The sequence below is a fragment of the Lynx canadensis genome, chromosome B2 (genome assembly GCF_007474595.2).
Source record: "Lynx canadensis isolate LIC74 chromosome B2, mLynCan4.pri.v2, whole genome shotgun sequence".
Taxonomy (NCBI): domain Eukaryota; kingdom Metazoa; phylum Chordata; class Mammalia; order Carnivora; family Felidae; genus Lynx; species Lynx canadensis.
In genome coordinates, this window is record NC_044307.1 from 42526027 (window position 1) to 42553708 (window position 27682).

General features: G+C 52.9%; 3 protein-coding genes across 5 annotated transcripts; 1 reads left to right on the top strand and 2 right to left on the bottom strand.

The window, feature by feature from the left end:
* The first annotated feature begins 5840 nt into the window (after positions 1-5840).
* On the top strand, positions 5841-11834 carry HSP90AB1 (heat shock protein 90 alpha family class B member 1). Of its 2 annotated transcripts, none has more exons than XM_030315611.2 (12): positions 5841-5953; positions 7395-7541; positions 7980-8186; positions 8281-8440; positions 8583-8716; positions 8825-9133; positions 9548-9713; positions 9897-10087; positions 10192-10339; positions 10459-10727; positions 11010-11343; positions 11464-11834. In XM_030315611.2, the coding sequence occupies exons 2-12, from the start codon at positions 7395-7397 to the stop codon at positions 11571-11573; spliced, it is 2175 nt and encodes a 724-aa protein (XP_030171471.1). In that variant the 5' UTR covers positions 5841-5953; the 3' UTR covers positions 11574-11834. The 2 variants fall into 2 exon arrangements, with proteins under 2 accessions (XP_030171471.1, XP_032449061.1); XM_032593170.1 differs by lacking the exon at positions 5841-5953 and adding an exon at positions 6324-6497.
* A 255-nt stretch (positions 11835-12089) lies between these two features.
* Positions 12090-15558, bottom strand: SLC35B2 (solute carrier family 35 member B2). 2 transcript variants are annotated; one of them, XM_030315612.1, is made up of 4 exons: positions 15447-15558; positions 14715-14908; positions 14366-14520; positions 12090-13644 (listed from the first exon to the last, which is right to left on the bottom strand). In XM_030315612.1, the coding sequence occupies exons 1-4, from the start codon at positions 15455-15457 to the stop codon at positions 12706-12708; spliced, it is 1299 nt and encodes a 432-aa protein (XP_030171472.1). In that variant the 5' UTR covers positions 15458-15558; the 3' UTR covers positions 12090-12705. The 2 variants fall into 2 exon arrangements, with proteins under 2 accessions (XP_030171472.1, XP_030171473.1); XM_030315613.1 differs by lacking the exons at positions 14366-14520; positions 15447-15558 and having other exon boundaries at positions 14715-14795.
* Positions 15559-16202: 644 nt separating this feature from the next.
* On the bottom strand, positions 16203-23822 carry NFKBIE (NFKB inhibitor epsilon). The gene is made up of 6 exons (XM_032593171.1): positions 23205-23822; positions 20657-20759; positions 19759-19981; positions 18591-18679; positions 18185-18424; positions 16203-17285 (listed from the first exon to the last, which is right to left on the bottom strand). Exons 1-6 carry the CDS (start codon positions 23570-23572, stop codon positions 17220-17222), a joined length of 1089 nt encoding a protein of 362 aa, XP_032449062.1. The 5' UTR covers positions 23573-23822; the 3' UTR covers positions 16203-17219.
* Between the last annotated feature and the right edge of the window lie 3860 nt (positions 23823-27682).

A 27682-nucleotide genomic window follows, 5' to 3' on the forward strand; every position in this document is an offset into this window, starting at 1 on the left:
TAGACTTTTATCCAACAACTAGATAACATATATTTTTTTCAAGCATACATGGGACTTTTACACATATTAACCACATTTCAAAAGAAATCTCAAATGCAAAAGAGTATGTTAAATGCTTTTAAGCTGATCAATGAAGATACCATAAGGGGAGTCAGAAAATGCTTAAAACTGAATTATAATAAAAATACTATATACGGAAACATGGGATATAGCTAAAATGGTACTTGAAGATAAATCTGTAGCCTTAAATTCTTATGTCAAAAAAGAGGAAAGTCTGTAATTTAATGTGCTAAATATTAAAGCTAATACAAAAAGAACAAAACCAAACCAAAGAAAGAAATAATAAAAAATTTAGTGGAAATTTAAGAAAGAAAGTAAAGAAACTGAAGAAGCAGAAAACAAATATATGAACATTAATATAAATAAAATAGACAAATCTCTAGTGAAACTCATCATGAGAAAAAAGGGATAAGACATGAGAAACAATTTTAGGGATAAAAAAGAAGACATACTTTAGATAGAATAGAGATTGAAAAGATCATCAAAGAAAAGAGTATGCCATAATAAAGCTTTCAAGAAACATCTAGAAAAATTGACTCAAAGAGAGGTAGAAAACCTGAATAGTCCTATATCATTTAAATTGAGGGGTGCCACTGGCTTAGTCAATGTAGCATATGACTCTTGATCTCGGGGTCGTGAGTTCCAGCCCCACATTGGGTGCAGGGATTACATCAAAATGAAATCTTAGAGAAACAATAATAAAGTAAAATCTTTAAAAAAAAAGTTGAGTCCTTAGTTAAAATGGTTCCATACAGGGGCACCAGGGTGGCTTAGTTGGTTAAGTGTCTGACTTCAGCTCAGGTCATGATCTTGTGGTTTGTGAGTTCCAGCCCCACATCGGACTTTGTGCTGACACCTCAGATTCTGTGTCTCCCTCTCTCTCTGCCCTACCCCTGCTCTTACTCTGTTTCTCTGTCTCTCAAAAATAAACATTAAAAAAATAGTTTGTCCATTACAAAAAAAAATGTTTCCATACAGAAAACAATAGACTCAGGCTATTTTATAGGTGAGTTCATCAAAATTTTAAATAAATAGACTAATTCTGTTTAATATTACTGAGTCTGTTAATTAATTAAACATGTAAATACAGGGAATTTTTATTTTTTTAAAAAATGTTTAAGTGTTTATTTATTTTGAGAGAGAGCAAGGGAATGCAAGCAAGGGGAAGGGCAGAGAAGGAGAAGAGAGAATCCCAAGCAGGCTCCATACTGTCAGCACAGAGCCCGAGCGGGGCTCAGTCCCACAAACCCGTAAGATCATGACCTGAGCCCATATCAAGAGTCAGACGCTTAACCGACTGAGCCACCCAGGCACCACCCCATAGGGAATTTTCTTCAAGTTTATTTATTTATTTTGAGAGAGAGAGCAGGGGAGAGTCAGAGAGAGACTGGAACCCCAAACAGAATCCACACTGCCGGCGTGTGTGCTCAGGGTGGGTCTTGAACCCACGAACTGCAAGACCATGAGCTAAGATCAAGAATCAGACACCCAACCAACCGAGCCACCCAGGCACCCCGTGCAAAGGGAATTTTTTAAAACAATAGTCTCAATAGATGCAGGAAAATAATTCAGATACTTGTTCCAATTAAAAGTTGTAACAACTTAGGAATAGAAAGAGTATTGTGCTCAATGGTGAAACATTAAAAGCATTCCTTTCCTGATCAGAAATGAGATAGGGATGCCCAGAATCACTGTCTCCACTCATCATTGTCTTGCAGGTTTTAGCTGGTGCAGTATAACAAGAAATAAGAGATACAAGGATTAGAAAGGGAGATTCCAAACTGTCATTGTTCTCAGATGATAGATAGGGTTGTACTTAAAAAACAAAAAACAGGGGCGCCTGGGTGGCTCAGTCGGTTAAGATTCTGGCTCTTGGTTTCTGCTCAGGTCATGATCTCACAGATCGTGAGTTCAAGCCCCATGTCGGGTTCTGTGCTGACAGTGCAGAGCCTGCTTGGTGTTCTCTCTCTCTCTCTCTCTCTCTCTCTCTCTCTCTCTGTCCCTCCCCCCTCTCAAAATGAATAAATAAATTAAAAAAAAACCCAGACAAATTAAGAATTAATAAGGTAGTTTACCAAGTTGTAGGACCAATAAACAAAAGTCAATTGCTTTTCAAACTCTTCAGGAAACAAAATGAAGGAAATTTTCCATTGCCATTGCATCAAAAACAAAAAACAAACAAACAAACAAAAAAAAACAAAAAGCATAGTACTAACAATCAAGCGGGTGAGAGTTGTGAGATTTCTCATGTCCCAACAGGATGTGGAAACTGAGGCAAAGAGGTGGGGCCCAGGCTGGTCATGCAGACTGGCTCAATTGTCCCACATCTCTAAACATCAGGTCCATTGGCCTGTGAGGATGTCAGTTTAGGGTATTCCCCACTCCCCCCCACCCCCGCCGGAGTTCAGAGATTATAAGCGTCATGGAACTGGGAAGAACCAGAACTGACAGGACACATCTGGCAGCCACTGAGTTCGGGAAGCCAGTTTGTTCTGGGAGTTAAGGATCCAGAGCTACCCCTCACTCGTATACAACCTCTGATGTCCCGATGCCTTTGGTTGCTTGATTCATCTACTGCCTCTTAGCTCCCCTCACTGGCCTCCCTGATCCCCCTGAAAGGCCAGTGGCACAGCCTAATTGGGAGAATTCCTAGTCTGAGCAGCAGCTAAGTCTCTGTGCATCCTCCAAGACCCCACTTCGCTTTAGCTAGATTAGGGGTCTGTAAGTCTTCTCTGTAAAAGGTAAGAGAGTAAATGTTTTAGACTTCGCATGCTCTATGGTCTCTGCCACACCAACTCTGCCACTGCGGCATAAATGCAGCCAAAGACAACATGCAAACAAGGGTGGCTATGTTTCAGTAAAACTTTATGAACACACATCCGAATTTCACGTACTTTTCACGGGCCAAAACAGTATCTTTCTGTTGATTTTTTCCACAATTAAAAAAATGTAAAAACCATTCTCACCCATAAGCCATCTAAAAGCAAGCAACAGGCCCACCAGCTGCAGGCTACAGTTGGTCAACTCTTGCTTCAACCGGCTACCCTCCAACAACAGAAGGTTGGGCTGGGTCTTTGAGGCCTGGTCAGGAATAAAGGGTATCTTGGAAGCAATAGGCATTGCAAGTGCTCCTGGGAATAGGACTCCGGAGATCTAGAGGGTTTTAAGCTTTGACAGCCTCCATGGCTTCCTCCACTCTAAGTTAAGGTCAGAGCATCTTAACATGGCATTTGTGGCCCTCTGTGACCTGAACCCTGCCTGCAGGGCTACTTTTAGCTCTTCCGCCTCCTTCAGGGGCTCCTAGGCTATGGTCCTTCTGTCAGGGCTGTGCCTTTCCATGCTTTTCCCTCTTCCGGGAATAGACCTGTGTCATGGGCTGACTAGCCTTGGCCCTAAGCCTGCCCCTTCCCCAGGCTGAGGTGCCTGCCACAGCGCCCTGTGGACTGAAACCTCCGTCTTGTTTATGCATTTTTGCATCCCCAGGCACTCACTGTGGGAGCTTAAGTTAGTGTCAGTGAGTAGGAGAAGGCTTCCAGAAGAGAAGCCTTCCAGAAATTCTGTGCTAGTGCAAGATTTGAGATCTTCCCATTAGGAGACCCGCGAGGAGTCTCTGGTCCTAATACTGATCAGCACGTGATTTCTGCTCTGCTTTGGACTTGGGTCCTGGGAGGGGAGACAGCATCCCCACTCCATTCCTGGAGCAGGGAGCAAGGGTTAGTGCAACAAAGGCTCTGAGTTCACTGTCCTCATTGAAGCCTTGCTTCCCCAGTTCATAGAATGTGGAGACTCGCTTTTACCTCTTCACAGGATGGTGAAATGGTGTGAATGCTTTTTGTCAACTAGGGAGATGTTTCATTAGCTAGAGCCCTTCTGCCCAGAGGAAAAGAAGGTATATTGAGGGAGGACACTCTTGGTTTGAGATTTAGATCAGGAACAGAGAATCCTGGGGCATTTCTGGGAGCAGCACCCACACCCCTTCCCAAACCCATTAACTTCTCCCAGCCACCGGCTTCTCACACACCACAAGGAAGGAAAGAAGAGCGAGGAAAAATACAATTGGGGTGGTGCTAAGCCTGGGGCAAGGATGAGGAAAGCAAGGACCCTTTATTCTTCGGAATTCAACACATAAAGAAAATACAAAGGAAGGAAGATGGGGCACCAGGGCTGATGAGGGAGGGCTGTGGGGCTGGGGGTGGGGGTGAGGTAGGGGAGGAACCCCTCCCCAGCATTCCAGTGGCAGACACAGTGGGCCAAGAAAGCAGTTGATGGACACCTACAATGTCGCAGAGCAGGAAGTGGCCATTCTCTTCCGGAGGGGCTGTGGGGCCAACAGGATTCCAAGATGAGGCCTTGGATAGACAAGGACAGCTTTCCATCTGAAGGGCACACAAAAGGGGTAGAGCCAAGCGAACTATGGCGTCCCACAGCTCCCTGGGCCGGCTAACGGCTTGGGAGCTCCGGCGCCACATCTGAAGAGGAACAATTTCTGGCAGCCTTCAACCGGCTGCTCTCTGGGAAGCATCTTCAAGCGCCCTCCAGGAGCCCCTGCCACCCTGCAGGGGTCCCTGGAGACCCTCTGCTCCTCCGGTCTGGCAGCTGCAGGAGCGAAGAGGGCCAAAAACGAAACCAGATTGAGAAAACAGCTCGATATGCTCACGCTGGGGAGACGCATGTCTCTGTGTTCTACACACGTGGGCGACTGCAGGAGTTGGGGAGGGTCCCCCCGGTGGCCAAGTCGTCCCCAGTCTCCGCTCGCTGAAGGCGCGTCAGCACAGCCGCCCCAACAGCCCTGTGCTATGTGATTGATGGGGAAGGGATTGGCGGAAGGTCAATCACTCCCTTTTTGCTCCATCCCACTCCCGAGGGAGTGCCGAGCTAGCTGGGCCTGGCAGGTGGATAATAGGGTCCCGCCAGCGGCTTTAGACGGTAAATAGGGTTGGGACAGCCCACCCCCTGCTCCCCGGGGACCCTGGCCGATTCCTCGGGGGTAACGCAAGCAGCTGCAGAGACAGGACCAGGCCGCAGAGGGCGGGGCGGAGCCTGGAGGAAAGGGGCGGGGTGGGGGCGGTACCGCCAAGGCGGGTCTGGAAACTGCTGGAAGTAATCGCAGTACCGCCGTCGTCGCTCCTTCCGCCGGGCGCGGGCAAAGAGTCCCACTGCTAGCCCGAGCCGGCGCCCTTCCCCCCCACCAGGAGCCACGCCCCGCTGCAAAGCGCTGGCTCTTTCTCCTCCCCGAGGGAGGACCGGGCTCCCGGGGCTGCGTGAAGTTAGATCTCGAATTCTGCACTGTCCCTAAGGAAAGCCCTTTTCCCTTATAGGGCTGTAGGCATGTGTAGGGCAGATTCTAGCAAGGAAGTCGAACCTGGGAGTCGAGGTCGGAGTGATTGGCCTTTCTATCCACGTTTTTTGGTGTTCCTCTTGGCCAGGACACTTATGTGTGGAGGCGCCTGTATTAGAGGTTTATAGGGAGGTCAGTGGGATCCTTGCCACTAGATCCCTCGTTTATGTCATGTGAGCATTCTCAGTCTCTAGTTCTTGGACGGTGGTCGAGCCTTGGCAGTGCGGAGATGCGGCCACGAAAAGCGGTACTTGCGCGTGCTCTCAGGGCGGAGACTCAGGCCGGTTGCTTCCGCCCTTCCCCGCCCCCTCCCCTATTTTGGACCATGACGTCAAGGTGGGCGGGCAGCGGCAGGTGCCGGGCTGACCCGCATCTTCCTTTAAGGCGGAGGGATTCGGGGACGGGCAGCTGGTCTGTGCTTCGCCGTATATAGGGCCACTGGGGGCGAACAGCCGCTCTCTTGAGTCACCCCCGCGCAGCCTTGTTGCGGATTTTGAGCCGGACTTAGTCCCTGCTCACCGTGGTCTGTCGTGCTTACAGCTCTTCTCCTTGAAGGTAAGGTCATTGGTTTTTTTCAGGTGTTTCTGATTGGATTGTCCTTACGTGTTGCTTTCGTCCATCGTTTCCTTTTCAAAGCCTAGATTTTGTCGTGTTGGAGCGGTCTTGGGATAGGTCAACTCAGAATTTTTGGGGGGTGTGGATGGGACAGGGCTCTCGAGAGTTGGGCTAGTTTTTTCGTCCGTGCTTTGGTGCGGGGTTTGCCTCAGACGGCAACTAGCCGTGGGGGGAGGTGGGCCGCGGCGTGGGCTTGGGGTAGTGGGCAGCTGCACGTGGTGTCCGCGCCGGCCCGGGACGCTGCCATGTTTGCCCCTCCACTTCCGGACGCGGCTACGGGGCGCCGGAGGGTCCCCAAGGGTGGTGGGTGTGCGCGCTGGACGTGACTCAGCACAGCCTGGTGCTGGCCTGGCTTTGCCATCTCTTCCGTGGGACGCGTTTTTCCAGGGCTTTCTATCCCTTTATGTGAGGTTCTTCGGCAAGGAACGATTACGGCCGGCTCTGGCCTGCCGTTCTTTCTTTCCAGAGCTTTTCTGCAGTCCCGGTGAGGGGGAGGGGAGAGGAGGGGGCAGGCTCTGGAAGATTCATGGGCCCTTTCCTCCCCCGCCCCTCCCAGAGAGCTGAGATTGTTCTGGAAGCTTCTGGAGCCCAGCGCCCCGCCCTGGTGCCCGGATGCTGGGGCGAAGGGAGGCTGCGCGGTGGCGCCCCCTCCTCGCGTGGCCCTGGCCAACGCATGTCCGGCAGTGACGAGGGTCTGCCCAGCCGTCTACGGCCACCATCTTAGTTGTGTTTGGTTTCGTTCTATATTGTAGCCACATGTGTTGAGGGGTGCTTTATCCGTTCTTTGTCTTAGCCTCTTGGGCGGGTATTCACCGGTCTCTCGGGTTATCTTCTATCCTGTGAGGCAGCAATCCCACGTGAGCTTTTGATGTGGGAGATTCTCAATTGAAGAGAGCCAATTCCGGATTACTGGCCATTTAACATAAAACCACTTATCTTGGGCTATTGGATTTTGTAACAAAAAAGGTGGTGGAAACGTAGGTGGTTTTCTCCTTCACCTGAGTTTGGATTACCTGGAGTTGTTATTCCTATTCCTGGGTTGGGCCCAGTATCTGTATTTTGAACAGCCTACCAGGTGATGCTGAGGTTTTGGGTCCCACGGATCAGTTAAGAGCAGTTTGGTTTCAAAATACCTTGTCAAAAAGCTTGACCTTGTGTATTGTGTTGAAGCAGCTTTTTATTTTTCTTTCTAAGTTGGATTCCCACTAAGAGAAGTCTTTAAAGAAAAGGCGCTACGGTTTTTGAGGAATATGTTCATTACCTGGATTAAAACAGCTTGGACTAAGTCTCTTTGAGTCTTCAGCTGTGACCGGGGTGAACTTGAAGTGTTAAATGTGGAGCCATCCGGTTCTTTTCTAATTCTTGATTGTTCTCATTTTAGATGCCTGAGGAAGTGCACCATGGAGAGGAGGAGGTGGAGACATTTGCCTTCCAGGCAGAAATTGCCCAACTCATGTCCCTCATCATCAATACCTTTTATTCCAACAAGGAAATTTTCCTTCGGGAGTTGATCAGTAACGCTTCTGATGTGAGTGCTGTGGGCAGCTTTATTTGTGGTTTTTGTTTTCAGCACTCCGGAAAAGAGAGAAGGGCGGTTTGGTGTTTTGTGGGGCTGCTATTCTAAAAACGTTGATGTGGATAGATGGGCTATTGTAACTGTAAATGGTTCTTTTTGTGTTCTAAGTTTTATTTTGAGAGTGAGGGAGGGGCAGAGAGAGGGAGAATCCCGAGCAGGCTCTGAGCGATCAGCATGGAGCCCAACACACGGGGCTTGAACCCACAAACTGAGATCATGACCTGAGCCAAAATCGAGTCAGGTGCCCCAACTGTATGTGGCTCTTACACGCCAAGTTTGGGAGTGGGTAATCAAAATTGACGCTATTTGGGAATAAAAAGTAGTTTTCTTTTGGATGAAGAGCTGGGCTTTTAGGAAGCAGAATTGTAAAAATGAGATTTGTGTTTTCAGGCCTTGGACAAGATTCGGTATGAGAGCCTGACAGACCCTTCCAAGTTGGACAGTGGTAAAGAGCTCAAAATTGACATCATCCCCAACCCCCAGGAACGCACTCTGACTCTAGTGGACACAGGCATTGGCATGACCAAAGCCGATCTCATAAATAATTTGGGAACCATTGCCAAGTCGGGCACTAAAGCATTCATGGAGGCTCTCCAGGTATGTGGTATTTCAGCTAGGTGCACGCTATCCATTTTTGTGGATGTTTGGTTTGCTGTTTTGTTTTAAACTTGTTTGTAAAATTTTCTCGCAGGCTGGTGCAGACATCTCCATGATTGGACAATTTGGTGTTGGCTTTTATTCTGCTTATCTGGTGGCAGAGAAAGTGGTTGTTATCACAAAGCACAACGATGATGAGCAGTATGCCTGGGAGTCTTCTGCTGGGGGCTCCTTCACTGTACGTGCAGACCATGGTAAGACGGCTTTCCTATTAGGTTGTCTGGTTTAGAATTCTGGGGAAACCTGTAATGGAGATCTTGAGGGTGTTACCTGTGGAGTCGTTGATGACAGGTCTGCATTTAGCTTCATTTTTTATACTCTGTGATTAACTCCTAGGTGAGCCCATTGGCCGGGGCACCAAAGTGATCCTCCATCTTAAAGAAGACCAGACAGAATATTTAGAGGAGAGACGTGTCAAAGAAGTGGTGAAGAAGCACTCACAGTTCATAGGCTATCCCATCACTCTTTATGTGAGTATGGACTGGTACTCCTCACGTGTATGTCTGCTCTTTCGGAGAGTTCCAAGGTCCCCGGTTTTGGTTTCTGAAGTCTGGAACTACTGTCTTTTGTACTTTCAGCTGGAGAAGGAACGAGAGAAAGAAATCAGTGATGATGAGGCAGAGGAGGAGAAAGGTGAGAAAGAAGAGGAAGATAAAGATGATGAGGAGAAGCCCAAGATTGAAGATGTGGGCTCAGATGAGGAGGATGATAGTGGGAAGGACAAGAAGAAGAAAACAAAGAAGATTAAGGAGAAGTACATTGATCAGGAAGAACTGAACAAGACCAAGCCCATTTGGACCAGAAACCCTGACGACATCACCCAGGAGGAATATGGAGAGTTTTACAAGAGCCTTACGAATGACTGGGAAGACCACTTGGCAGTCAAGGTGAGAAGCCTTGCATGTTGATTGAATAGGAAGAGCAGACAGAACGGGGTTGCTGGTAGTAGACCATGGAACTTGCCCAACTGTTTGGTGGTGGGAACTGAATGCCATGGATCCATGTCCTTTCACTTGTTGATGACCCTTTTAGGGTAAAGAAAGGACATCTCCGTGACATCACTTTGTCTCTGTGGCAGGTTCCTGTTAACTCATTAATCCCAGGATTATACATAGCAGTACCATTGTGGATCAGTTTGGGGCATAGGAGTTTAATTTTTTCAAAAGAGGTCCTATGATGTCTGTTCTGTCATCAGTGCTTAGGGAAGATCTCTGTTCCAGACAATTCAGTGAATGATGTGATGTTGGGACTTAAAGGTGTATCGTGAAATACACTACTAGCTTACTTTGAATTTCTTTCAGCACTTCTCTGTGGAAGGTCAGCTGGAATTCAGGGCATTGCTGTTCATCCCCCGTCGGGCTCCTTTTGACCTTTTTGAGAACAAGAAGAAAAAGAACAACATTAAGCTCTATGTCCGCCGTGTGTTTATCATGGACAGCTGTGATGAGTTGATACCGGAGTATCTCAGTGAGTGTCCATTTGGCCGAATGTAGTTGGTTGGGTAAAGTCCTATAGTGCTCTCAGGAAACGGAGGTTTTGTCTTTTTTTATTTATTTATTTTTTTTTGAAATCAGGTTCAGTGAGAAAGTGGATCCCGTTGAACTTAGATGACCCTGTCTACGTTAACTCCCATTTTCTCCCTGGTTGCAGATTTCATCCGTGGTGTGGTGGACTCTGAGGACTTGCCCCTAAACATCTCCCGAGAAATGCTCCAGCAGAGCAAAATCTTGAAGGTCATTCGCAAAAACATCGTAAAGAAGTGCCTTGAGCTCTTCTCTGAACTGGCAGAAGACAAGGAGAACTATAAGAAATTCTATGAGGCATTCTCTAAAAACCTGAAGGTACGGAAGCAGCAAATGCTTACTTAAGATGGATGGGTTTTTTCATTCACCTAGAGAGTAACAGATTATTTACAAGTAAGATCGTTTTCTTTCCACCTTTGAAGCTTGGAATCCATGAGGACTCCACTAATCGGCGCCGTCTTTCTGAGCTGCTGCGTTATCACACCTCCCAGTCTGGAGATGAGATGACTTCTCTTTCGGAGTATGTCTCTCGCATGAAGGAGACCCAGAAGTCCATCTATTACATCACTGGTATGTTGGAGCCTGGGTCTGATCAAAGCCTCATGGGCGTATAAGGAAATAGGACATTTGGGAATACCTGGGAACTGGGAGGCAGCATTCTGATCCCTGAGTCTGTCTCAACCCTGCAGGCGAGAGCAAAGAGCAGGTTGCCAACTCCGCTTTTGTGGAGCGGGTGCGGAAGCGGGGCTTCGAGGTAGTGTATATGACTGAGCCTATCGATGAGTACTGCGTGCAGCAGCTCAAGGAGTTTGATGGGAAGAGTCTCGTCTCCGTTACCAAGGAGGGCCTGGAGCTACCCGAGGATGAAGAGGAGAAAAAGAAAATGGAAGAGAGCAAGGCCAAGTTTGAGAACCTCTGCAAACTTATGAAAGAAATACTGGATAAGAAGGTTGAGAAGGTAAGCAGTTCTGGGACTAGGATGTAGTTTGTAAATGCTTTAGAGCTGTTTCCCTCAGAATCTTGTGGTGCTACACAATTAGTAGTTTTAGGTCGCCTAATTTGTGCACAGCTTCTTTCCCCTTTCGCTGCTTTTACCAGGCAGGTTTAAGGTTGGTATTTTTATAAATATTTGGGAACGATGAAGTGTTTGTTCTGAGAATAGAACTTAACATACCATCATCTTAGCTTGGAAATGGTAATCAGATTTAACGTAAACATAAGTTTTTGTCATTATCCACAGGTGACCATCTCAAACAGGCTAGTGTCTTCACCCTGCTGCATTGTGACGAGCACCTACGGCTGGACGGCCAACATGGAGCGGATCATGAAAGCCCAGGCACTTCGGGACAACTCTACAATGGGTTATATGATGGCCAAAAAGCACCTGGAGATTAATCCTGACCACCCCATTGTGGAGACACTACGGCAGAAGGCAGAGGCGGACAAGAATGACAAGGCTGTCAAGGACCTGGTGGTGCTTCTGTTTGAAACTGCACTGCTCTCTTCTGGCTTCTCACTGGAGGATCCCCAGACCCACTCCAACCGAATTTACCGCATGATCAAGCTAGGCCTGGGTGAGTATCTTTGTTATACCAGAGTGTGGCTAGGAGTTGGGTAAACTAGTCTCTGAGGGACAAATTTGACTTAATGGTATTCGGATTGACATTCACGTGGCGTTCTTTCCTACTTAACAGGTATTGACGAAGACGAAGTAACTGCAGAGGAACCCAGTGCTGCTGTTCCTGATGAGATCCCTCCCCTTGAGGGTGATGAGGATGCGTCCCGCATGGAAGAAGTAGATTAGTTTCTACCTGCAGACCTGTGCCCTCTGTATAGTGTCCCCATGGCTTCCCAGCAGCCCTGAGTGGCCTCAGTTCACCTGGTTCCTTCTGCTGATGTCTAGTGTTTTGTTTTTTTCCCCCTCCTGTCTTTGTCTGAGGCAGGATACAAGGGCCTCAGGCCTATCCCTTCCTATATTTGACGAGGGGTTTGGATGTGTACTGTGGTTTTTTTGTTTATTTTGTTCTGAAGTTAAAGTATGCAAAATAAAGAAAATACAGTTTTATACAGTTCTGCTTTCCCTTGTAAAGTGGATCTGGTGCCTTTTGAGTTTCCTTTGCTTTCCTATTCCAAGTTGTACCTGCTTTCATCCTGGTAATCGGTTACTCTGGTACATTGAAAGCTAAAGTCACTTGTAACCATCTAGCAGTCCTGAAGTCCCCCAACATTGACTCTAAAGGGTGGCCACAAACCAGCATGTAATACTCTGTCCCCTTCCTAAAGCACATACTTCAGTCAACGAAAACACGGGACTCGAGACCATTGCAGCAATTTAATTTAATAAAATAAAATTAGAGCAAAAAGTTAACATTTCCAAAGTACCAAAACCTGCAATGGGCTCTTGGAGCAGAGCCTGGGGATCCAGGAGCAGAGGGTGGTGGTGCTGGGTAGGGCCCTCCTGTCCTTCTCCCCCAGCACAGCACCGTCTTTCAGGGACTCCTGGGAAAGCAGCACTTGGAGCCTACAACACTTGTGCTTTTCTCACCAGAGTAAGTTCCATGGGTCTCTGGGAGGGAGTCTGCACGGGTGGGCCATTCAAGGGAGGGGACAAGCACAGGTGTGTCGGTGGCAGAGCCCACAGGGCAAGACTTCAGGGAATTTTGAGGGGCCTTAGAAGGTGCTTCTACCTTCTCAGCAAGCCCCTCCCACCCATTGAGGAAGGTCCTCTACCTTGGGGCTCAGAAGAATCCCTACTGGAGGACGGGTGACTTAAGGCAAAGGGGAAGGCTGACTCCTGGACTCAACCCCAACCTGCAGAGCTGGTTTGTGATACTAAAAGCCTGCATTCTGACCTTGAGCCAGCCGCCTCAAAAGTTACAGTAGGAGAGGAAAACTGGTATGGTGAGGTTCTTGTTGGACTTCATCTCTCAGGCCCCTCAAACTTTCTGCACAGGGGACTCGACAGGCACAGCCTTCTTTCCCCGTTGCTTTAGTCGGCCCCGGGCATAGACTCTGAGGAGGAGGGCAGCAAAGACCACAGCCACCCCCAGACCCCCCACCACAGTGACTGTGTGGCCGTAGAGGAGGCAGGAGAGGAGGATGGCGAAGGCCTGGCGGAGGGTCATGATGATGGTGAAGACGGCGGCCCCGAACTGCCCGATGGTGTAGAAGATGAAGAGCTGGCCGCATGCAGAGCAGACTGAGAGCAGAAGGGCATGCGCAGCAAATTCACTGTGTCGCCCCATGAAGCGGGTCCCCTCCAGGAGGGCCCCCTGCTCTAGCAGGGAGCCCACCGTGAAGAGGCAGGAGAAGAAATTGACCCCAAACATCATCTGCACCGAAGACATCTTATAGGCAAACAGGGCATCCTGCCAGTTTGAGGTGAAGCTGTCAAAGGCGATGTAGCCTGCCAGCAGGATGAGGCCGGACAGGGTGGTGGCCGGGGAGCTGCGGGGCTCCGGTCCGCTGGACAGCAGGAACATGCTGACCCCGATGGAGATGAGGCCGGCCGTCAGGTATTCCCAGTGTTCGTAGCTGCGCCGAGACACCAACTTTCCCATCAGCATGACAGGGATCACCTTAGAGGCCTTGGCCAGCACCTGGGTGGGAAAGCTGACGAACTTGAGAGCTTCATACTGACACCAGCTGCTGAGCACGTTTGACAGGCTGGCAAAGGAGTACCGGTACATGGGTGCCCCGTGCCGGGGCTGCTTACAGAGGATGCAGCAGAGGCCAGCCACCAGCAGGGCCAGCACCCGGTTCATCAGCACCAGGAACTGGGAGTCTGTGAAGCGCTCACCTGGCGAGGTGGCAGTAGCCCCATAGCTGCGGGTCATCACTCTCTCCTGCAGCACTCCCCAAGTCAGGTAGGACACCTGGAGGGAGGGGCGGGGAGGAACGAGGACCGAGAAGGTAAGAGGAGGAGAAGGTGGCCCGAAAGATTTCGACCTCCCTCTTCCTCAGAAAAGGTCTAGGTGATTCAAAGGACAGCATACGTATGTTGGTCCCTCTGTAATAACCAGAAGTTTCCTCTCCCCTCCAAAACCTAGATTCACCTTGGAAGGATCGAGTGTGTGTGAAACGATGACAGAGGCTTTAGGCATGCCCAGACCCTGTCTGCCCCACAGGAGGGTACGTTAAAGCAGACTCCATCCCATGTATCCTCCTGTCTATCCTCAGTGGATTTGGGGAGTAAGACTGGACACCTGTGCGGCACGTGTAGGACTAGTAGTGCCCGCTCCAAAGTGCCAAGAACTCCGTATCTTCGCTCCCTGTCACATGCAGTAGTGGGGGGAGGGCTGCGTGGCTTCTCCAAAATTTGATCAGTGGGTTAGCAGTATACGAGACATGACTGCTGGGGGAAGGGTAGTAACGGCAGAGGAGAAATCACACAAGAGGGCAAGAGGAAGGGGGAAAGACAAGACAGTGGTTATCTGGACCACCTCTAAGATGGTGGTACCATGCGCCCCCTGGAAGAGGGGGCCATGTTAACACAGCCAGCAAACCGCGGGGGGCTGGCAGGGTGAAAACTTTGGTTTCGCACCGTACCTGTCCTGGGGCCCAACCCAGGAAGAGCGGCAGAGCCTGCCTACCTACCTGGAGCCCCGCAGCACAGAAGAGCAGCTTCAGGGCCTGCCAAGTGGGAGTGGTCTCTGCCGGCTCGGTCCGGGAAGCCAGAGGAACCTCGTCAGAGGCCTTGGGCTCATGGCCAAACACACAAGTTTTCACCAGGGGAAAGCAGAGACCCCTGCCTAAAAAACAGGCACACAAGGTCAAGAGCCAGTATTCTCCCCAGCACCTCCTCTTGCCCAGAGCAGCCAGCGGCCCTGCTGTCAGGCCTGCGGGCATCCCTCCCTCCCTTCCCAAGCCACATCCCAATCTGGACTGCTGGTCAGCACTCGTAACAGGGACCTGGCACGCTTCCCCACCCTTTCGGCACACACACCTGTCTCCAGGTAGTTCTTCCGCTTGAAGTACTGCACCAGCAGGTAGCCAGGTACCATAAAGCTGGCATAGCCAGCAGCATTCACCAAAAAGCGGAAAAACCACAGCTGCGTCCATGACTCTGGAGGGGCTTCGGGGGTCTCCCCACCTGCCCCCAGGGAGGGGAGCGCAGCCAGCACCACCACTGCCCACCACCTGCGGGGACAGCGGACGTAAGGATTAGGGTGCCGTTCCTCATCCACTCGGCCCTCCAGAGGGGACTACACTGGAGAAGGGCCCGGAGTCTCCCCGCCCCCCTCAGCTGCAGCCCAGCCCGGACAAAGAGCCTCTCTCTCTCCTGGGGGGGCCGGCGCGGGCCAGGCGGGGCTCCCTCCCTCCTCGGGGGCGGACCCGCCCCTCTGGCCACACAGGTTCCCTCTGTTCCCTCCGTTCCCTCCAGCGCTGGCCGGCCGTTCGGGCTACAGGCGGCGCCCCCTCCTCCCACCCCGCCCTCCAGGATCCCGGAGCGCCAGGGTTCCCAAGTCCTCCGCCCGACACTCCCGGACCCTCGCAAGGAGGACAAGTCCAGTCCACGCCGCGCCCCCCCCCCCCCTCCCCGCCGGCCCCGGGCTCCGCTATGCGGGCCTGCCGCCGGGCAGCTGGGACCCCACCCGGCCCCTCCGTGCCCAGCAGCGGCAGTCACGTGGCCCGGGGGCTCGGTCACGTGGGCCCGCCGCTCCCCTAGCCCCCCCACCTGGCGTCCATGGTCCGGGCCGCGTGGGGCGGAGGGGGGCCGGGGAATGCGGTCCCCGGGCCGCGCGCTCCCTCCGCTCCCGCTGCCGCCTCCAGGAGCGGCCGGCGAGCGAGCGGCTAGCGGAAGTGCCGCGCTCTTCCCGCCTCCCTCCCCGCGGCCGCCCCTCCGCCCCCAGCCGCGACCAGGCAGCGCCCCGGGCCGCCGGCGGGCCACAGCGCCCCCGCGCGGCCCGGAGGGAGACGCGGCCCGGTATCCGGGAGCTGGGCCGCCCAGGGCGGGGAGCCCCCAGGCCCTACACCCGCACCCCGCTTCGTCATCGCCCTAAGTCCACACAACCAACCCGGGAGGTAGTGGTGCCCCTGCCCTCTTGGAACAGGGACACTGACGTTGTGCGTCCCAAGCACTTCCTCTTGCGCCACCCCTTCCCCGTTTTCTGACGGGAAGATACCTCCTTCCTTTCCCCAATGGGCTGCAGTTCTGTCCCAACTCCCCAAGACCTTCAGGCTCGGCATGACCTGGCCCGTCTACCTCGCCCACTCACCCACCCTCTGCAGAGTCCCACTGGCCTGCTCTCCGTTCCTCTAATTCACCAAAGGCCTTCGCCTGAACGCTCTCCCCACATCCCTTACTCGTCCTCGTGTCCAGGTGGAGATGACAGTCCTCACAGACCTCCCCTGACCGCCCAAAGTGTGGCCCTCCACCAACGCGTGTTCTCCACCCCACTCTTTTTTTCCCCCTCACAGAATCCACTGCAGCTTGTAATTACATATTTATTGGGGCGTTTGTGATTTTAATGGCTGTCTCACTCACTAGACCGTAAGATCCAAGTGGCCAGAGACTGTGTCGTTGGTTTATCCCCCTGTATCCATATTGGCCATGTTCACCTCACAGGGACTTCAAACGTGTGTGGAATGAAAGGAAAAACACACAAAGCCACCCTCTACAGGCTGGCCTTTCTCTCCAGGGTCCTCCAGATGGCCACCTCCAGGGCAGTGGTGATGCCTCCCACCTGGGGGGGGGGGGTCTTCTCATTCAGGGCAAGGGTTTGTGCTGGACAGAGAGGCCTGAGGATGGTACCCCCTCCCCCCGCCCCAACACGCACTCCCTACCTAGCAGAGTCCTACCCTGCTCAAGTGGCAATTTCCTTCTCTCTGTCTCTACCATAAGGTCACAAGGCAGGCCTATCTAAAAATCCCCAATGCACGCAGACATGCACGTGCGCAAAACAACTGTAGGGGGGGATCTTTATAAAGGTCTCTGCTGTTTTAGTGTCATGTTATTGAAACTTCCCCTTCCCCAGAGGGTCAGTTCAGGGCCTTCTGTGTGAAGTCTTTAAACAACAGTGTTTTTAAGAGTCCTCAACAGCAGTGAGATGGAACCCCTCAGGGTCCTGCTTGCTGATTTCAGTTTCTCTCCTCACTCAGGAGAGTCCATGTCTTCCTACTGATTGGCAGTTTCAGGCTGACCCAACGTGGGTAGAAACAAGAGCCCCTGCCGTCTTCTAGAGGCAAACAGGCTTTGCCCAGGATACCTGGGGCTTTGGGAGTCTTCAAGAATCTCCATCCACCTGGGAAAGTCTTCCTTCCAGACTTGCCTTCTCTCACTTGTGATCCCTCCTCTCCGCTCAGGACCGTACTGGCCCCAGGCTGTGGCCTCAGCAGTCCCCAGGACACCAGAAGGGCACATTGTCAGGGCCCAGACTTCAGCAGCTGTAGCTCCGGCTTCCGGATGTGAAGAGGTGGAGTCTCTGGGGCCCCAGACTCTGCCCTGGCTTCAGTCGGCACACAGCAGTGGCTTCCCAGAGATCTTCAGGTCATCAAAGGGCAAAAGAGCCAAGGGCTGAGAAAGAGAATGGAGAGAAGCAAAATCAGGGCCCATGGGGAAAAAGCGGCAGTGGAGGAAGGGAGCTGGGGAGACAGATTGGACCATTTCTCCTCCACCAAATGACAACTCAAGGACATTGGGGAACAAATCTTCCCACTAATCCCCAGCATAGCAGCCCCTCTGGGCTAGGCAGAGCCCTGAAGCCTTAGGCAAGCCCTGACTCTCTAAGATATCAGAATATCAGAGCTCCCACCCTGGAGGTGATCTAGCCCATGTGTCTAGTTTTTGTTTTGTTTTGTTTTGTTTTGTTTTTGGCGGGGGGGGGGGGGGGGGGGCGCGGGGGGGGGGGACTTAGAAAACATTTTGAATATTTTTTTAAGTAAGCTGTAGGCCCAGTGTGGGGCTTGAACCCACAACCCTGAGATCAAGAGTTGTATGCTCTACGGACTGAGCCAGCCAGGAGCCCCAGAGTAGTTTTTACTTTGAACATTTTAAAATGGGAAAGACACTACAGGAAATCTAGGTTCCATCTTTCTTCAAAAAATTCCAAGACCTGGCAACACTGGGCCCACATTCTTCCTCTGCAACTATCTGCTGAAGCTGAGTAGAGTGACCCTTGGGCATTGACTCTGGTCTCTCACAGGCCCCGTCACCTTGCCTTACACCTATCCTGTCTCACCCATCCACTGTAGCTGCAGGGCTCCTGTTAGAGTCCAAGTTTGGGCTCCCTGGTCTTGACCAACTAAAAAAACAGAGGGGCAGAGGCTTGCCCAAGGTCCCACAGCTGGTGAGTGGCAGAGTCGTGGATTACTCCCGGGGATCCTGACTCTTTGGCCCTTTCAGCCATTATGGTGCCTGTCTCTGCTCTAGGTGCGGGAGGTCCTGGAGAGCAGAGCTGAGCCTATGCCTCTTACATCCTCAGCCAGGTCCTGGGGAGTCTCGTCTTCCACGTTCCGCAGCAGGGAGTCGGCACCTGCCTCGCACAGAGTGGATGAGATGCTGCTGAGGCCCCGACCTGCCGCAAGGTGCAGGGGTGTGCACCCGTTGAGCATGCGGGCGTCTACCCGTGCGCCAGCCTGGAGCAGGAACTGCACCAGACCCCGCTCCTGGGTCTCCACAGCCAGGTGCAGGGCTGTTTTCCCACTGGTGCCCTCCTGGAGGAGAAGAAGGATGTCAGCCAAGGCCCTCGAGAAGAATCGTGCTGAGCCTGGGCCCTGGATAAGGAGGTGAGTGCCACCACTGCTGACTGCTAGGCAGGGGACTTGGGGCTGATCAGGCGGTGGGGCAGGCCCTGGGCCGGGCCCTGATTGGCCCTCTCACCTGTGTGTCAATGTCAGCTCCGTTCTGCAGCAGCAGTTCCATGAGTGGTCGGTTCCTCTGCAGGGTGGCGATGTGGAGACAGGCCAGACCTGGGATGGGGTGAGGGTGGGGGCTGCTAATCAGCATCCACCAACTCTCTCCCTCCCTCTCTTCAGGGACCTCCCTACCCCTCAGCCCCAAGGGACTCACTGCCCACTCAATGCCTCTGATCACAGGAGTGTTAAAACACAAACCCAAAAACCCCCTCAAAAGTCTGAGGGGAAAGGAACTCAAAGTTTCCACCTTTTCAGAGTCATGTTATTGAAACTTTCATGCTTCAGGGGTCAGGTTGCTGAGTGACACCCCACATAGGTGCGCCCTCCCCCAGCACACATTCCCCTCCCCCTTCCCCCTCTCCCCGCCCGCCCGCCCCCCCCCATCTCTAACTCTACCTGCCTTGAAGCCCCATCCAAAAGCCACCTTCTTCAGAGCTCTCCAGGATCCTCAGGCCCCAGCCACCCCTCCCCCCCCACCCGCCCCGGGCGGGGGGGGGGGGGGCCCTGTCCTGCCCTGTGCTTCCCTAGCCTTCTTGCTACCGGCTTTCTGGCGTGGAACCACTCCCCCCACCCCCACCCCCGCCTACAGAACTTGATTCAAAGTGACATCCCTCACCTCCTTCAAGTCTCTGCTCAAAGACTGCTGCTCCTTGAGGGTTTCCCTGGTCACTCTCTTTTAAAAGTCACACCCGCCCCATCCCTCACATTCTAGTTCTCACTCTGCTCTACTTTTCCCACAGCACTTACAGCTTGGTAACCTACTAGAGAACTCACTTCTTATATTTAGTGTCTGCCTCGATCGCTCTCCAGCTCCTGGAATAATGTCTGGCACACAGAAGGCCCCCAGTACATTTTTTGTTGCGTGAATTAACGAGTTCGTCTAATCTCTGTTAAACTAAATATCTTGAGGGCAAGGTTTAGCTCTCTGTTTAGCTCACAGTAGGCTCTCATTAAATTCTAAATCAAGTTCATTCATTCATTCGTTCATTCGTTCCTTCAGCAAAAAGGTACTGAGTACCTGCTGACTTAAAACCGGAGGTGCATTGACAGACAAGCTATGAACCTCCTTTTCCTGACAGTGGGGTCCATCTCTTGTCCCCTCCTCATCCCACAGGCCCTGAGGCTGCCCATACCTTGCCAGTTTTGCAGCTGGAGGTCCAGGGAGTGAGGTGGTCCTCGGCCCGGCTCTGGCCGCCCCTCCAGCAGGCAGCGGGCACAGGCCAAGTGCTGGCGCTGGCAGGCCACATGCAGGGCCGTGTCACCGTGTCTATCCTGTAGCACCCGACTGGCCCCCTTCAGCACCAGGGCCCGAACTGCACCCGGCTGGTCCAGATGTACAGCCAGATGGAGTGCTGTCTGTAGGCACAAAGGGTCCAGGGCTACTGTAGCATACTCCCACCTCTGGGGACGTGCTAGGGTGGACACAGGAATTACCAGCCGCCAGCACCTTTTTTGAGGGCAGCTTATCAAGGCTATGGCCCTGGTCTTCCAAGGAAACGCGACCAAACCCTTCCCTCTGTCACTGCCCACCACCCCAGTTCTGGAGGCAGGGTGAGGAAAGTGGGGCCCTGCTCTTCTTAGAGGTCCCCTCAGCCCCTGGAGAAAGGACAGTTGGGGGCAGGGAAGACCTCTGTTATCCTTGGGGGCCAAGTGACAAGGACGGGCTGGACGGAGGAAAGACAGAGGCACCAGGCAGGCAGTCTCAACCTGGCATACTCCTCTTTTAAGGCTCCATGCAGATGCTGCCTCCTGTATTAATGCTCCCCACAGACGCTGGGTCCCACAGCAGCTGGGGTCACAACTCTGGTCACCATGCTATGAAATCAGGGGTTGACAGGAGTCCCCTAGCCCAGGCTCCAGCACCTTGTGGGCAGAGGCGTGTCTTACTTGCGTGTAGCATCAGCTTCTGTCCCAGGGTCTGGGATATGGTTTCCTGAGTGCGCAGCCCAAGTACCCTCGTGTGGCTGCTGGGAATGGCTGTCGGGGCAGATATAGGTATCTGGGCATAGCCCAGCCTCTCCCCCCACCCACCTGGTAAAGGTTGTTCTGAATGTCCAGGACCTCCTGGGGCAGCAAAGCCAGGCAACAGAGCAGCACGGCTGGGGCCTCGTGAATCACCGCCAAGTGGACCAGCCTGGGAGAGGGAGACCAGGAACAGGGTTTAAGTGTTAGGGCTCGGGCCAGAGACAGTGAGCTAGGGTCCTGGCGTTAGAAGGAAGAACACATCAATCTCTAAGAAGACACACATAGGGTCGGTGTAGGAAGTGAGAGTTTGGGCCAGGAAGTGAGGGTTGGTGAGGGAAGCCAGGATCCGGCGGGTGGGAGTTCCAAGTTCCCATCTCTGGCCTTCAGGGGGGCCTTGGCTGAGTGGAAGCGTGGGCAGGGTGCTGATGGGACAAGGTCCTTCCTGTGCAGCCTGCCCACACCCCACTCCCCTCTGGCCCCAGGGCCCCACCGGGGCCGGCTGCAGCTCAAAGCCAAACTGAAAGCTGCCGGGGTAGCACAGAGGTGGTTTCCGGGGCTGAGCTCCCCACGTCTGCCAACCCCAACAGGGAGGACTGAGAGGGCAGGAGCGGGGTCACCCCCACTCGGGGCAACTCAGTGGTACACATTCCAACGGAGAGAACACAGAAGCTCGTGGAAGAGGAGACAGCGCGGCATCCTGTCCTGCTGCCCTTTCACAGGGGGATCAAGAGGGTCACTCTTCAGACAGCACAGACTGGGTGGGGCCTGACCAGAGGCCCTCCACTCTGAGGACACTTCCAAGGGGAGGTCTGTGCAGTGCAGAAAGTGTGTGTTTGTTGGGGGCCAAAGAGCCTTAATCTCTTGCTCAGGTGGGAGGGGGCAGTTGGGAGGGGAAGTTCCAGTCCTGGGGTTTCCCCACATCAGGTGGGGAAAATGAAAGCCAGAGCTGGAAGGTCTAGGCCGTGACAGCTGCCTTGGGGCATGAAGTGCCTTGGGGGGGTAGTTTGGGTAAAGGCCTGTCTGGGCTGGGGAGGGGGCTGCTCAGGCAGAAGGGGGGGCAGGCTCAGTGGCGGGGCGGCAGGAGAGGCCCAGGAGAGAGTGACTGAGGGAGGGAGGGAGGAACCGCTCTGGAAATCCCCTCGGCCAGGGCCTGTTCTCTAGGTCACATTCCTGCAGCCACCTCCCTCTCTCCCTGTCTCCCCTCCTCCCACTTCCTCTCCCCACTTCCATAAGTCCTATAAGCCAGACACCTCTGAGGGAAGACAGTGCCCCCTCCTCTCTAAGGACCTCCTGGGGAGTCCTGACACCGCTTCTCCACCGCCCCTAACCCCACAGTCTAGACACGACACCTGTCTTTAACTAGAGCCGGGTAAAGGCTTCTGCTGAGAGGCTGACAAAGGACGGCAGTGCCAGAAGTCACCACTCCCTAGGTCAAAGGTCAGCCAGAGGTATTCCACATGGAACCCCCAAATTCTTGATTCTGGGCCTGAGGGTTGGTGATCTGGGCGGGATACAAAAAGGCCTGAGGTCATTCCTCTCCCACTCCCTGGGTCCAAACGCTATCTTTGTCAAAGGCCACCCAGGATTAGGACCCTCCCATCTCCTCCAAAAAGCAGGTCAAGACAGACACCTGCTGCCTCCTCTAGCCTCCCCACCCCCATTCATTCCAGCATCCCCAGTCTGGGACCCCAGCCCACTCCACTCTGCTCCTCATCCACAAATCCCAGCCACCCCCTCTCTTGACAGTGTTTCTTCTTCCTAAGGGACAAATCCTCAACTGGCCAGTCCCTCCCACCCAAACTACTTCTTACTTCAACTGCCTGCCCCCCCAGCCCAGTCCCCACCAAGCTCCACCTGGGCCTGGGGCAGGAAGGGTAAAGTAAAGGGGTCAGACAGGACAGTGAGGGGGACTTGGAGGGCTCAGGAGGTAGAGGGTGCCGGTAAAGCTGACTCCAGCCCTCACTTCCCCTTTCACAGCAGAGAAGGAAGTAAGCTGGGCAGCCAGCCGCCTGTCTGTCTGATGGGGCAAGAGTGCTCCAGCCTGGCTCACCCCCTCTTCCTCAGGGCTAGCCTCAGCTCTGCACCCTGCCAGCACCTCCATCCTTAGCTTCCTGACCCCTCCTGGCAACCTGTAACTGGCATCTTTTGTTCCCCGAGACGGGGCATTCTGAGGTCAGGGGCTGGGAATCCCAGATATTGAGCAAACAAGGATACCTACCCTCTTCCCCAGCAAGGAAAAAAAAAAAAAAAAAAAAAAAACCCTAAAAATCTGGACTGGTCAGGGGAATTTTCTCTTCCAAGGGGTGGGTTATTGGTAGCTTTCCGAGCTGCTAGCTGGGTTCCAGGTGTCTGGTAAGGGCCCTACCAGCTCTGCCCACCTCCCAAAGGGAGTGCAGAGAAATGATGCTGGGGCCTCTGGTCTGGGCCCCTCCAGAGCTAAAAAGTGGGCTAAGAGTGAAGTCTGGAGTTTGGAAGAGTGGGGACGGCCCCTTCCAGCGCGGGTGTCTTGAGGGATCCTCACAGAGTGGGTTCCCGGCCTGTTGAGGCTCCTGGCAGGCCCAGAGTTGGCATCGATTGGAAGGGGTCCCTGTCTCAGCTTAGACCCCAGACTCACGTGTCTCCATCCTCCGAGATGTAAGTGAGTGCTTCCAGCTGCTGAGGGCTCAGCGCTCCCGCTGCGGGGAGCGGAGAGCGTGGGGCTGGGTCCTCGGTCTCCGTGCCTCCCAACAAGGGCAGGGGCTCAGTGAGCGACGAGGAGCCATAGGTGGAGTCAGCTCGCTCCCCATCTGTATCTTCCTTCTCCTGTGGCTCCTTGGCTGTTCCCGGAGGATGGGTCCAAGGCTGGGGGCCGCCACTGTCCGAAGGTCCGGAGGCCGGGGCCGGGGTGGGCTCGGGCAGGGAGCGCAGAGAACGCAGAGACTCGATGCCCGAGTCGTACTGGCTCTCATCCGTCTCGTCCGGCCCCTTGCGCGCCTCCGACATGCCCGCGGTGCCGGCCCACGGGGGCCAGGTCCGAGCAGGATCCGGCTCCGGGCTCCGCCGCGCCGCCTTTCCGGGTTGCAGGTCCGCCTTGCGGAGCTGGCGCCCGGCCCGGAGTGGCGTTCTTCCCGGGCTGCGGGGGCCCGAGGGGTCGGCGAGAAGCGCGGGCGAGGCTCGGAGCGCTGGCGGGTTCCAAGGCAGCGGCTACTCGGAGCAGCTGGACTGCCCAGTCGGACGCGCTCTCTCGCCCCGCCCCTCCTGCCCCGCCCCCGACAGACGCTTCCGGACCGAGGCCCCGCCCTCCGGAATCCCCCTTACCCCGCCTTCTGCGTTGGCTCCGAGTCAGGGGTTACCCGGTCCTGAGTCACTCGTGCGTTAATTCACCCATTCATTCATTCATTCACCCATCCATCCTTCCATCCATTCACATTTTCCCCCGTCCTTCTTTTTTTTCCATTCATTAATTCCATGCATTTTCTTTCCTTCCTTCCCTTCTTCCATTTCTTCATTCATTTTTTCCATTCATTCATTCATTCGTTTGTTTTTAAAGGAATATTTATTAACCGTCTGCACAGGCTGAGCTGAGCGTCTTGCAGGGAAAGCACGTAGGTGATGGGACGGGGAGCCATTGCTTCCTATCTCCTGCCCATTTCTCTCAATTTCTCTGTTTTTCTCATCTATCAGTGCCCAGGAGTTTGGGTAGGGAAAGATAAGATACCTATTGTCTGTAAAGAAGCAGTTTTCCCTTTGGGTCCTGGATAGAGGGTCTCCTGTGTCAAACTTCCAGATCACATAGAACTGGGCATGAGGACCGATTTTTAATTTTTGTTCTTTTTTGAAAGTAGGTTTTCCCAGGCAGGCTCTTGTCTAAAAAAAAAAAAAAAAAAAAAAAAGGCAGAGTGGTCATGTTTTTTGTTTGTTGTCTAAAAAAGCAGAGTGGTCATTCTTCACAGGGATGAAACACTGGCTCCGGGTAGTTACAACATCTGGTTACCCCCAGCAGGCAGGGAAGTTTAGTTCCTCCTGGTGGGGCCAGGATGGGGAGGCCCCAGACATGCTGGGCCATGCTCTGCTGAGGTCCCCACCACAGCCACAGCCCTAATGCCAGCACATCTTTCCTCCTTCCCTGTCCCTGCTTTCCCTGGGTCTAAAGGGCCTAGGGAGGTTGTAGGCATACTCCACCCACACAGTGAGCCCCAAACTAGTGCCCCATGATTCATCCCCTACCCCAAGTGCCAAAACCTAGGGCAGCAGTGACTTTAGATCATCCCCAAGGGAACATCTCCCTATTCCATCTCTAGCATTGGTGGAAGGAAGCTGGAGTGAGTGTAGACAGCTACTAACCAGCTCTCCTACTGCCCTCCTCCGTGCAACAGCATTTTAACCATCTATCTGACAGACATGTATGGGGCTTCTCCTATATGCCTGACACTGGTATTTCTTTTTTTTTTTAATTTATTTTTAAAGCTTATTTATTTATTTATTTAGAGAATGATCATGCCCTGAGCTGAAATCAAGAGTCAGATGCTTAACTGACTGAGCCATCCAGGCGCCCCTGACATTGGTTTTTCTGCTGGAAGCAAAAGCAAGTATCAATAGTAACAGTAATAACCAACAACCACTAACCTCACCTCACCCCAAAATGTCCCATGGCCCTAGCCTTCACAAATCTCCCTGACAATTACAATACAGACTGATTGTGCTAAGACAGGAGTGAGCACAGGGTGCTGTGGGGCCATGGAGTGGGGTCAACTACACAGTGGGGTGAGGGGAAGGGAGGGTTTCATCTGACCTGGAAATGGGAAGGGAAGAGGGCTGGGGAGAAGAGAAGTACCTAGTGTGTGTGCTTGGAGGGGGGGCAGTGAGTAAACAGAAGAGAGTGGATGGACAGACAGGAGGAGATGACCCACTGCTCTTCCTCCCCGTGGAGGACCAGAGTGGAGAGGATGTGTTGAGCATGAGGCAGTGAGACGCCATGAGGGGAAAGCCCAAGGAAATTGAGGCATCTCCTTCCCTTGAGGTCAGCGTGATTTCAGATGTTCTCAACTTCCTCCCCTGACATGTTCCTCTCTCCTCCTCAAAGGCTGGAGCAAAAAATACAGTCATAAACTCCAGACCCAGACGACTTGGGCTCAAAATCTGGCACGATCACATCCCCATCTTAAAGTTGGGAAGCTGAAACCCAGAGGGGTGAGTTGACCTGCCAAAAATCAGTCAGAAAAGGCAGAGCACGGTTCTCCTGCCCCTAATCCAAAACTTTGAAAAAAATTTTCAGTGAAACTTTCTTTCTTTTATTATGAAGGTCTAAGGAATTGGGGCATCTGAACCTTCGGCAAGGACACAGAAACTCAGGAAGATGCAGTGACTGCTCCTTTCATTCATACGGAGGCTGAATTTAAGGAAAAACCTATCCCAATTCAGTCCCGGGTCTCGCTCTGAACCAGAACAGGTGTGTAGCTGCCCCTTTTCTAGCCACGTGGGGGCAGCATTGAGTCACGCACTGCTTCCAGCACCTAGCCTGCGCTTTGACAGGAAGCCCTTAGGGGGACACTTCAGGAAAGGGGACAGGGACCATACAGTTTCATTTGGAAAGATGACATGAGGACTCTGACTCAGGCCTCAACGTGGTCAGGGCCCTGACTTTGCTTCCTCAGCCCCTCCAGTCCTCTTCTCTCTCTGCCGTTTTTTTCTGGTTCCCTTTGTAGTGCCCCACTCCCAGCCTCCACCCACCCCAGTCAAGCTCATCTTCAGAAAACAGGCCCAGTTGCCATGGTGACCAGCTGGTCAGCTGGCTCCTTCCACACCCCCTCCCTTCACCCCTCTTTCCCCCGAGCTTCCAAGGAAGGGTTATGTGTGTGAATGGAGAAGGGGAGTTGTTGGGGGGCTTTAACTTGGGAGCTCTGGGGTTGGCCAAAAGGAGTTGGGCTAGCTCTCCTCCAAAGCCCCCTGAGGGGGAGAAGGGAAGGCAGTAGGGGTGGGGAACAGGAGGAAGATTATAACAACTAAGTGGAGAGTGTGAGGATCCCATCTGGGTTGGGAAAGGGCAGGGTTAGGAACTCTGCACTCTGTCTGCAGTGAGGACTGAACTAAGTGGAATGGGCTGAGGTAAGATGAGGGGTTGGGGTTAGATGTGAGGCAGGACTTCCCACAAAGCATGAGTGAGAGACCCCGGAGTGAGCCACCAAGTGAGAGGGCTCTTCAGGACCACACCCTTCCTCTGTGTGGGTAGGGAGGAAGGACTCACTGACTGCTGGAGGATCGTGCAGGCTGGATAGTTTTGAAGCAAGAGGCAGACAGCCGACCATCCACCTTCACCTTGCCTGGAAAGAGAAGAGTAGGAAAATGGAGGCAGGACCAGGAGTGGGGGTGGAGGCAGTGGCTAACCTGCCTCAGATGAGGGGCAGGACCATCCCGGCAGAGCAGTATGCTTGTCCCCTATCCCCAAAGACCAGATTATCCCAAGCTTTGCCTTAAACTAACTTCCTACTCACAAACATCTGCATGGCCTTTGGAATGAGAAAGATCTCGATTCTAGGATTAGCTCTGTGAGTACCAGCAGGTGACCTTGAATGAGTCAGTTACCCTCCCTCTACCTTGGTTTCTTGTGGGTAAATGGGGGAACAGTTAATATATATATGTCAAAGACTCTAATGTAACACATGGCAAGCAGTAGGATTCCACAGTGACTGTGCACACACAGATTGAATATGCGTAGCCTTTATACTACTTTTTTGATGTTTATTCTTTTTGAGAGACAGTGAGTGGAGGGCGGGGAGGCAGAGAGAGAGAGAGAGAGAGAGAGAGGTAATCCCAAGCAGGCTCTGAGCTGTCAGCACAGAACCTGATGGGGGGCTTGAACCCACAAACAGGGAGATCATGACCTGAGCCCAAATCCAGAGTCAGACACTTAACCGACTGGGCCACTCAGGCACCCCTATTCTATTTTTTTTAAAGATTAAAAAAAAATTATTTTAGAGAGTGTGGGGAAGTGGGGGGGGGGGAGGAGCAGAGGGAGGAAGAGAGAGAATCTTTTTAAAAAAATGTTTGTTTATTTATTTATTTTGAGACAGCAGGGAAGGGGCAGAGAGAATTCCAAGCAGGCTCCACGCTGTC

Excerpts from the sequence above, each read along its gene's own strand:
- HSP90AB1 (XM_030315611.2), top strand. The coding sequence starts at position 7,395 with ATGCCTGAGGAAGTGCACCATGGAGAGGAGGAGGTGGAGACATTTGCC. Across the intron at positions 8,717-8,824 it reads GCTATCCCATCACTCTTTAT|CTGGAGAAGGAACGAGAGAA; the intron begins GTGAGTATGGAC and ends TTGTACTTTCAG. Across the intron at positions 11,344-11,463 it reads CATGATCAAGCTAGGCCTGG|GTATTGACGAAGACGAAGTA; the intron begins GTGAGTATCTTT and ends CCTACTTAACAG.
- SLC35B2 (XM_030315612.1), bottom strand. Across the intron at positions 14,521-14,714 it reads GAAGAACTACCTGGAGACAG|GCAGGGGTCTCTGCTTTCCC; the intron begins GTGTGTGTGCCG and ends CCTGTTTTTTAG. Across the intron at positions 13,645-14,365 it reads TCTGTGCTGCGGGGCTCCAG|GTGTCCTACCTGACTTGGGG; the intron begins GTAGGTAGGCAG and ends CCCTCCCTCCAG.
- NFKBIE (XM_032593171.1), bottom strand. The coding sequence starts at position 23,572 with ATGTCGGAGGCGCGCAAGGGGCCGGACGAGACGGATGAGAGCCAGTAC. Across the intron at positions 19,982-20,656 it reads TTCAGAACAACCTTTACCAG|ACAGCACTCCATCTGGCTGT; the intron begins GTGGGTGGGGGG and ends TTGTGCCTACAG. Across the intron at positions 18,425-18,590 it reads GAGCTGACATTGACACACAG|GAGGGCACCAGTGGGAAAAC; the intron begins GTGAGAGGGCCA and ends CTTCTCCTCCAG.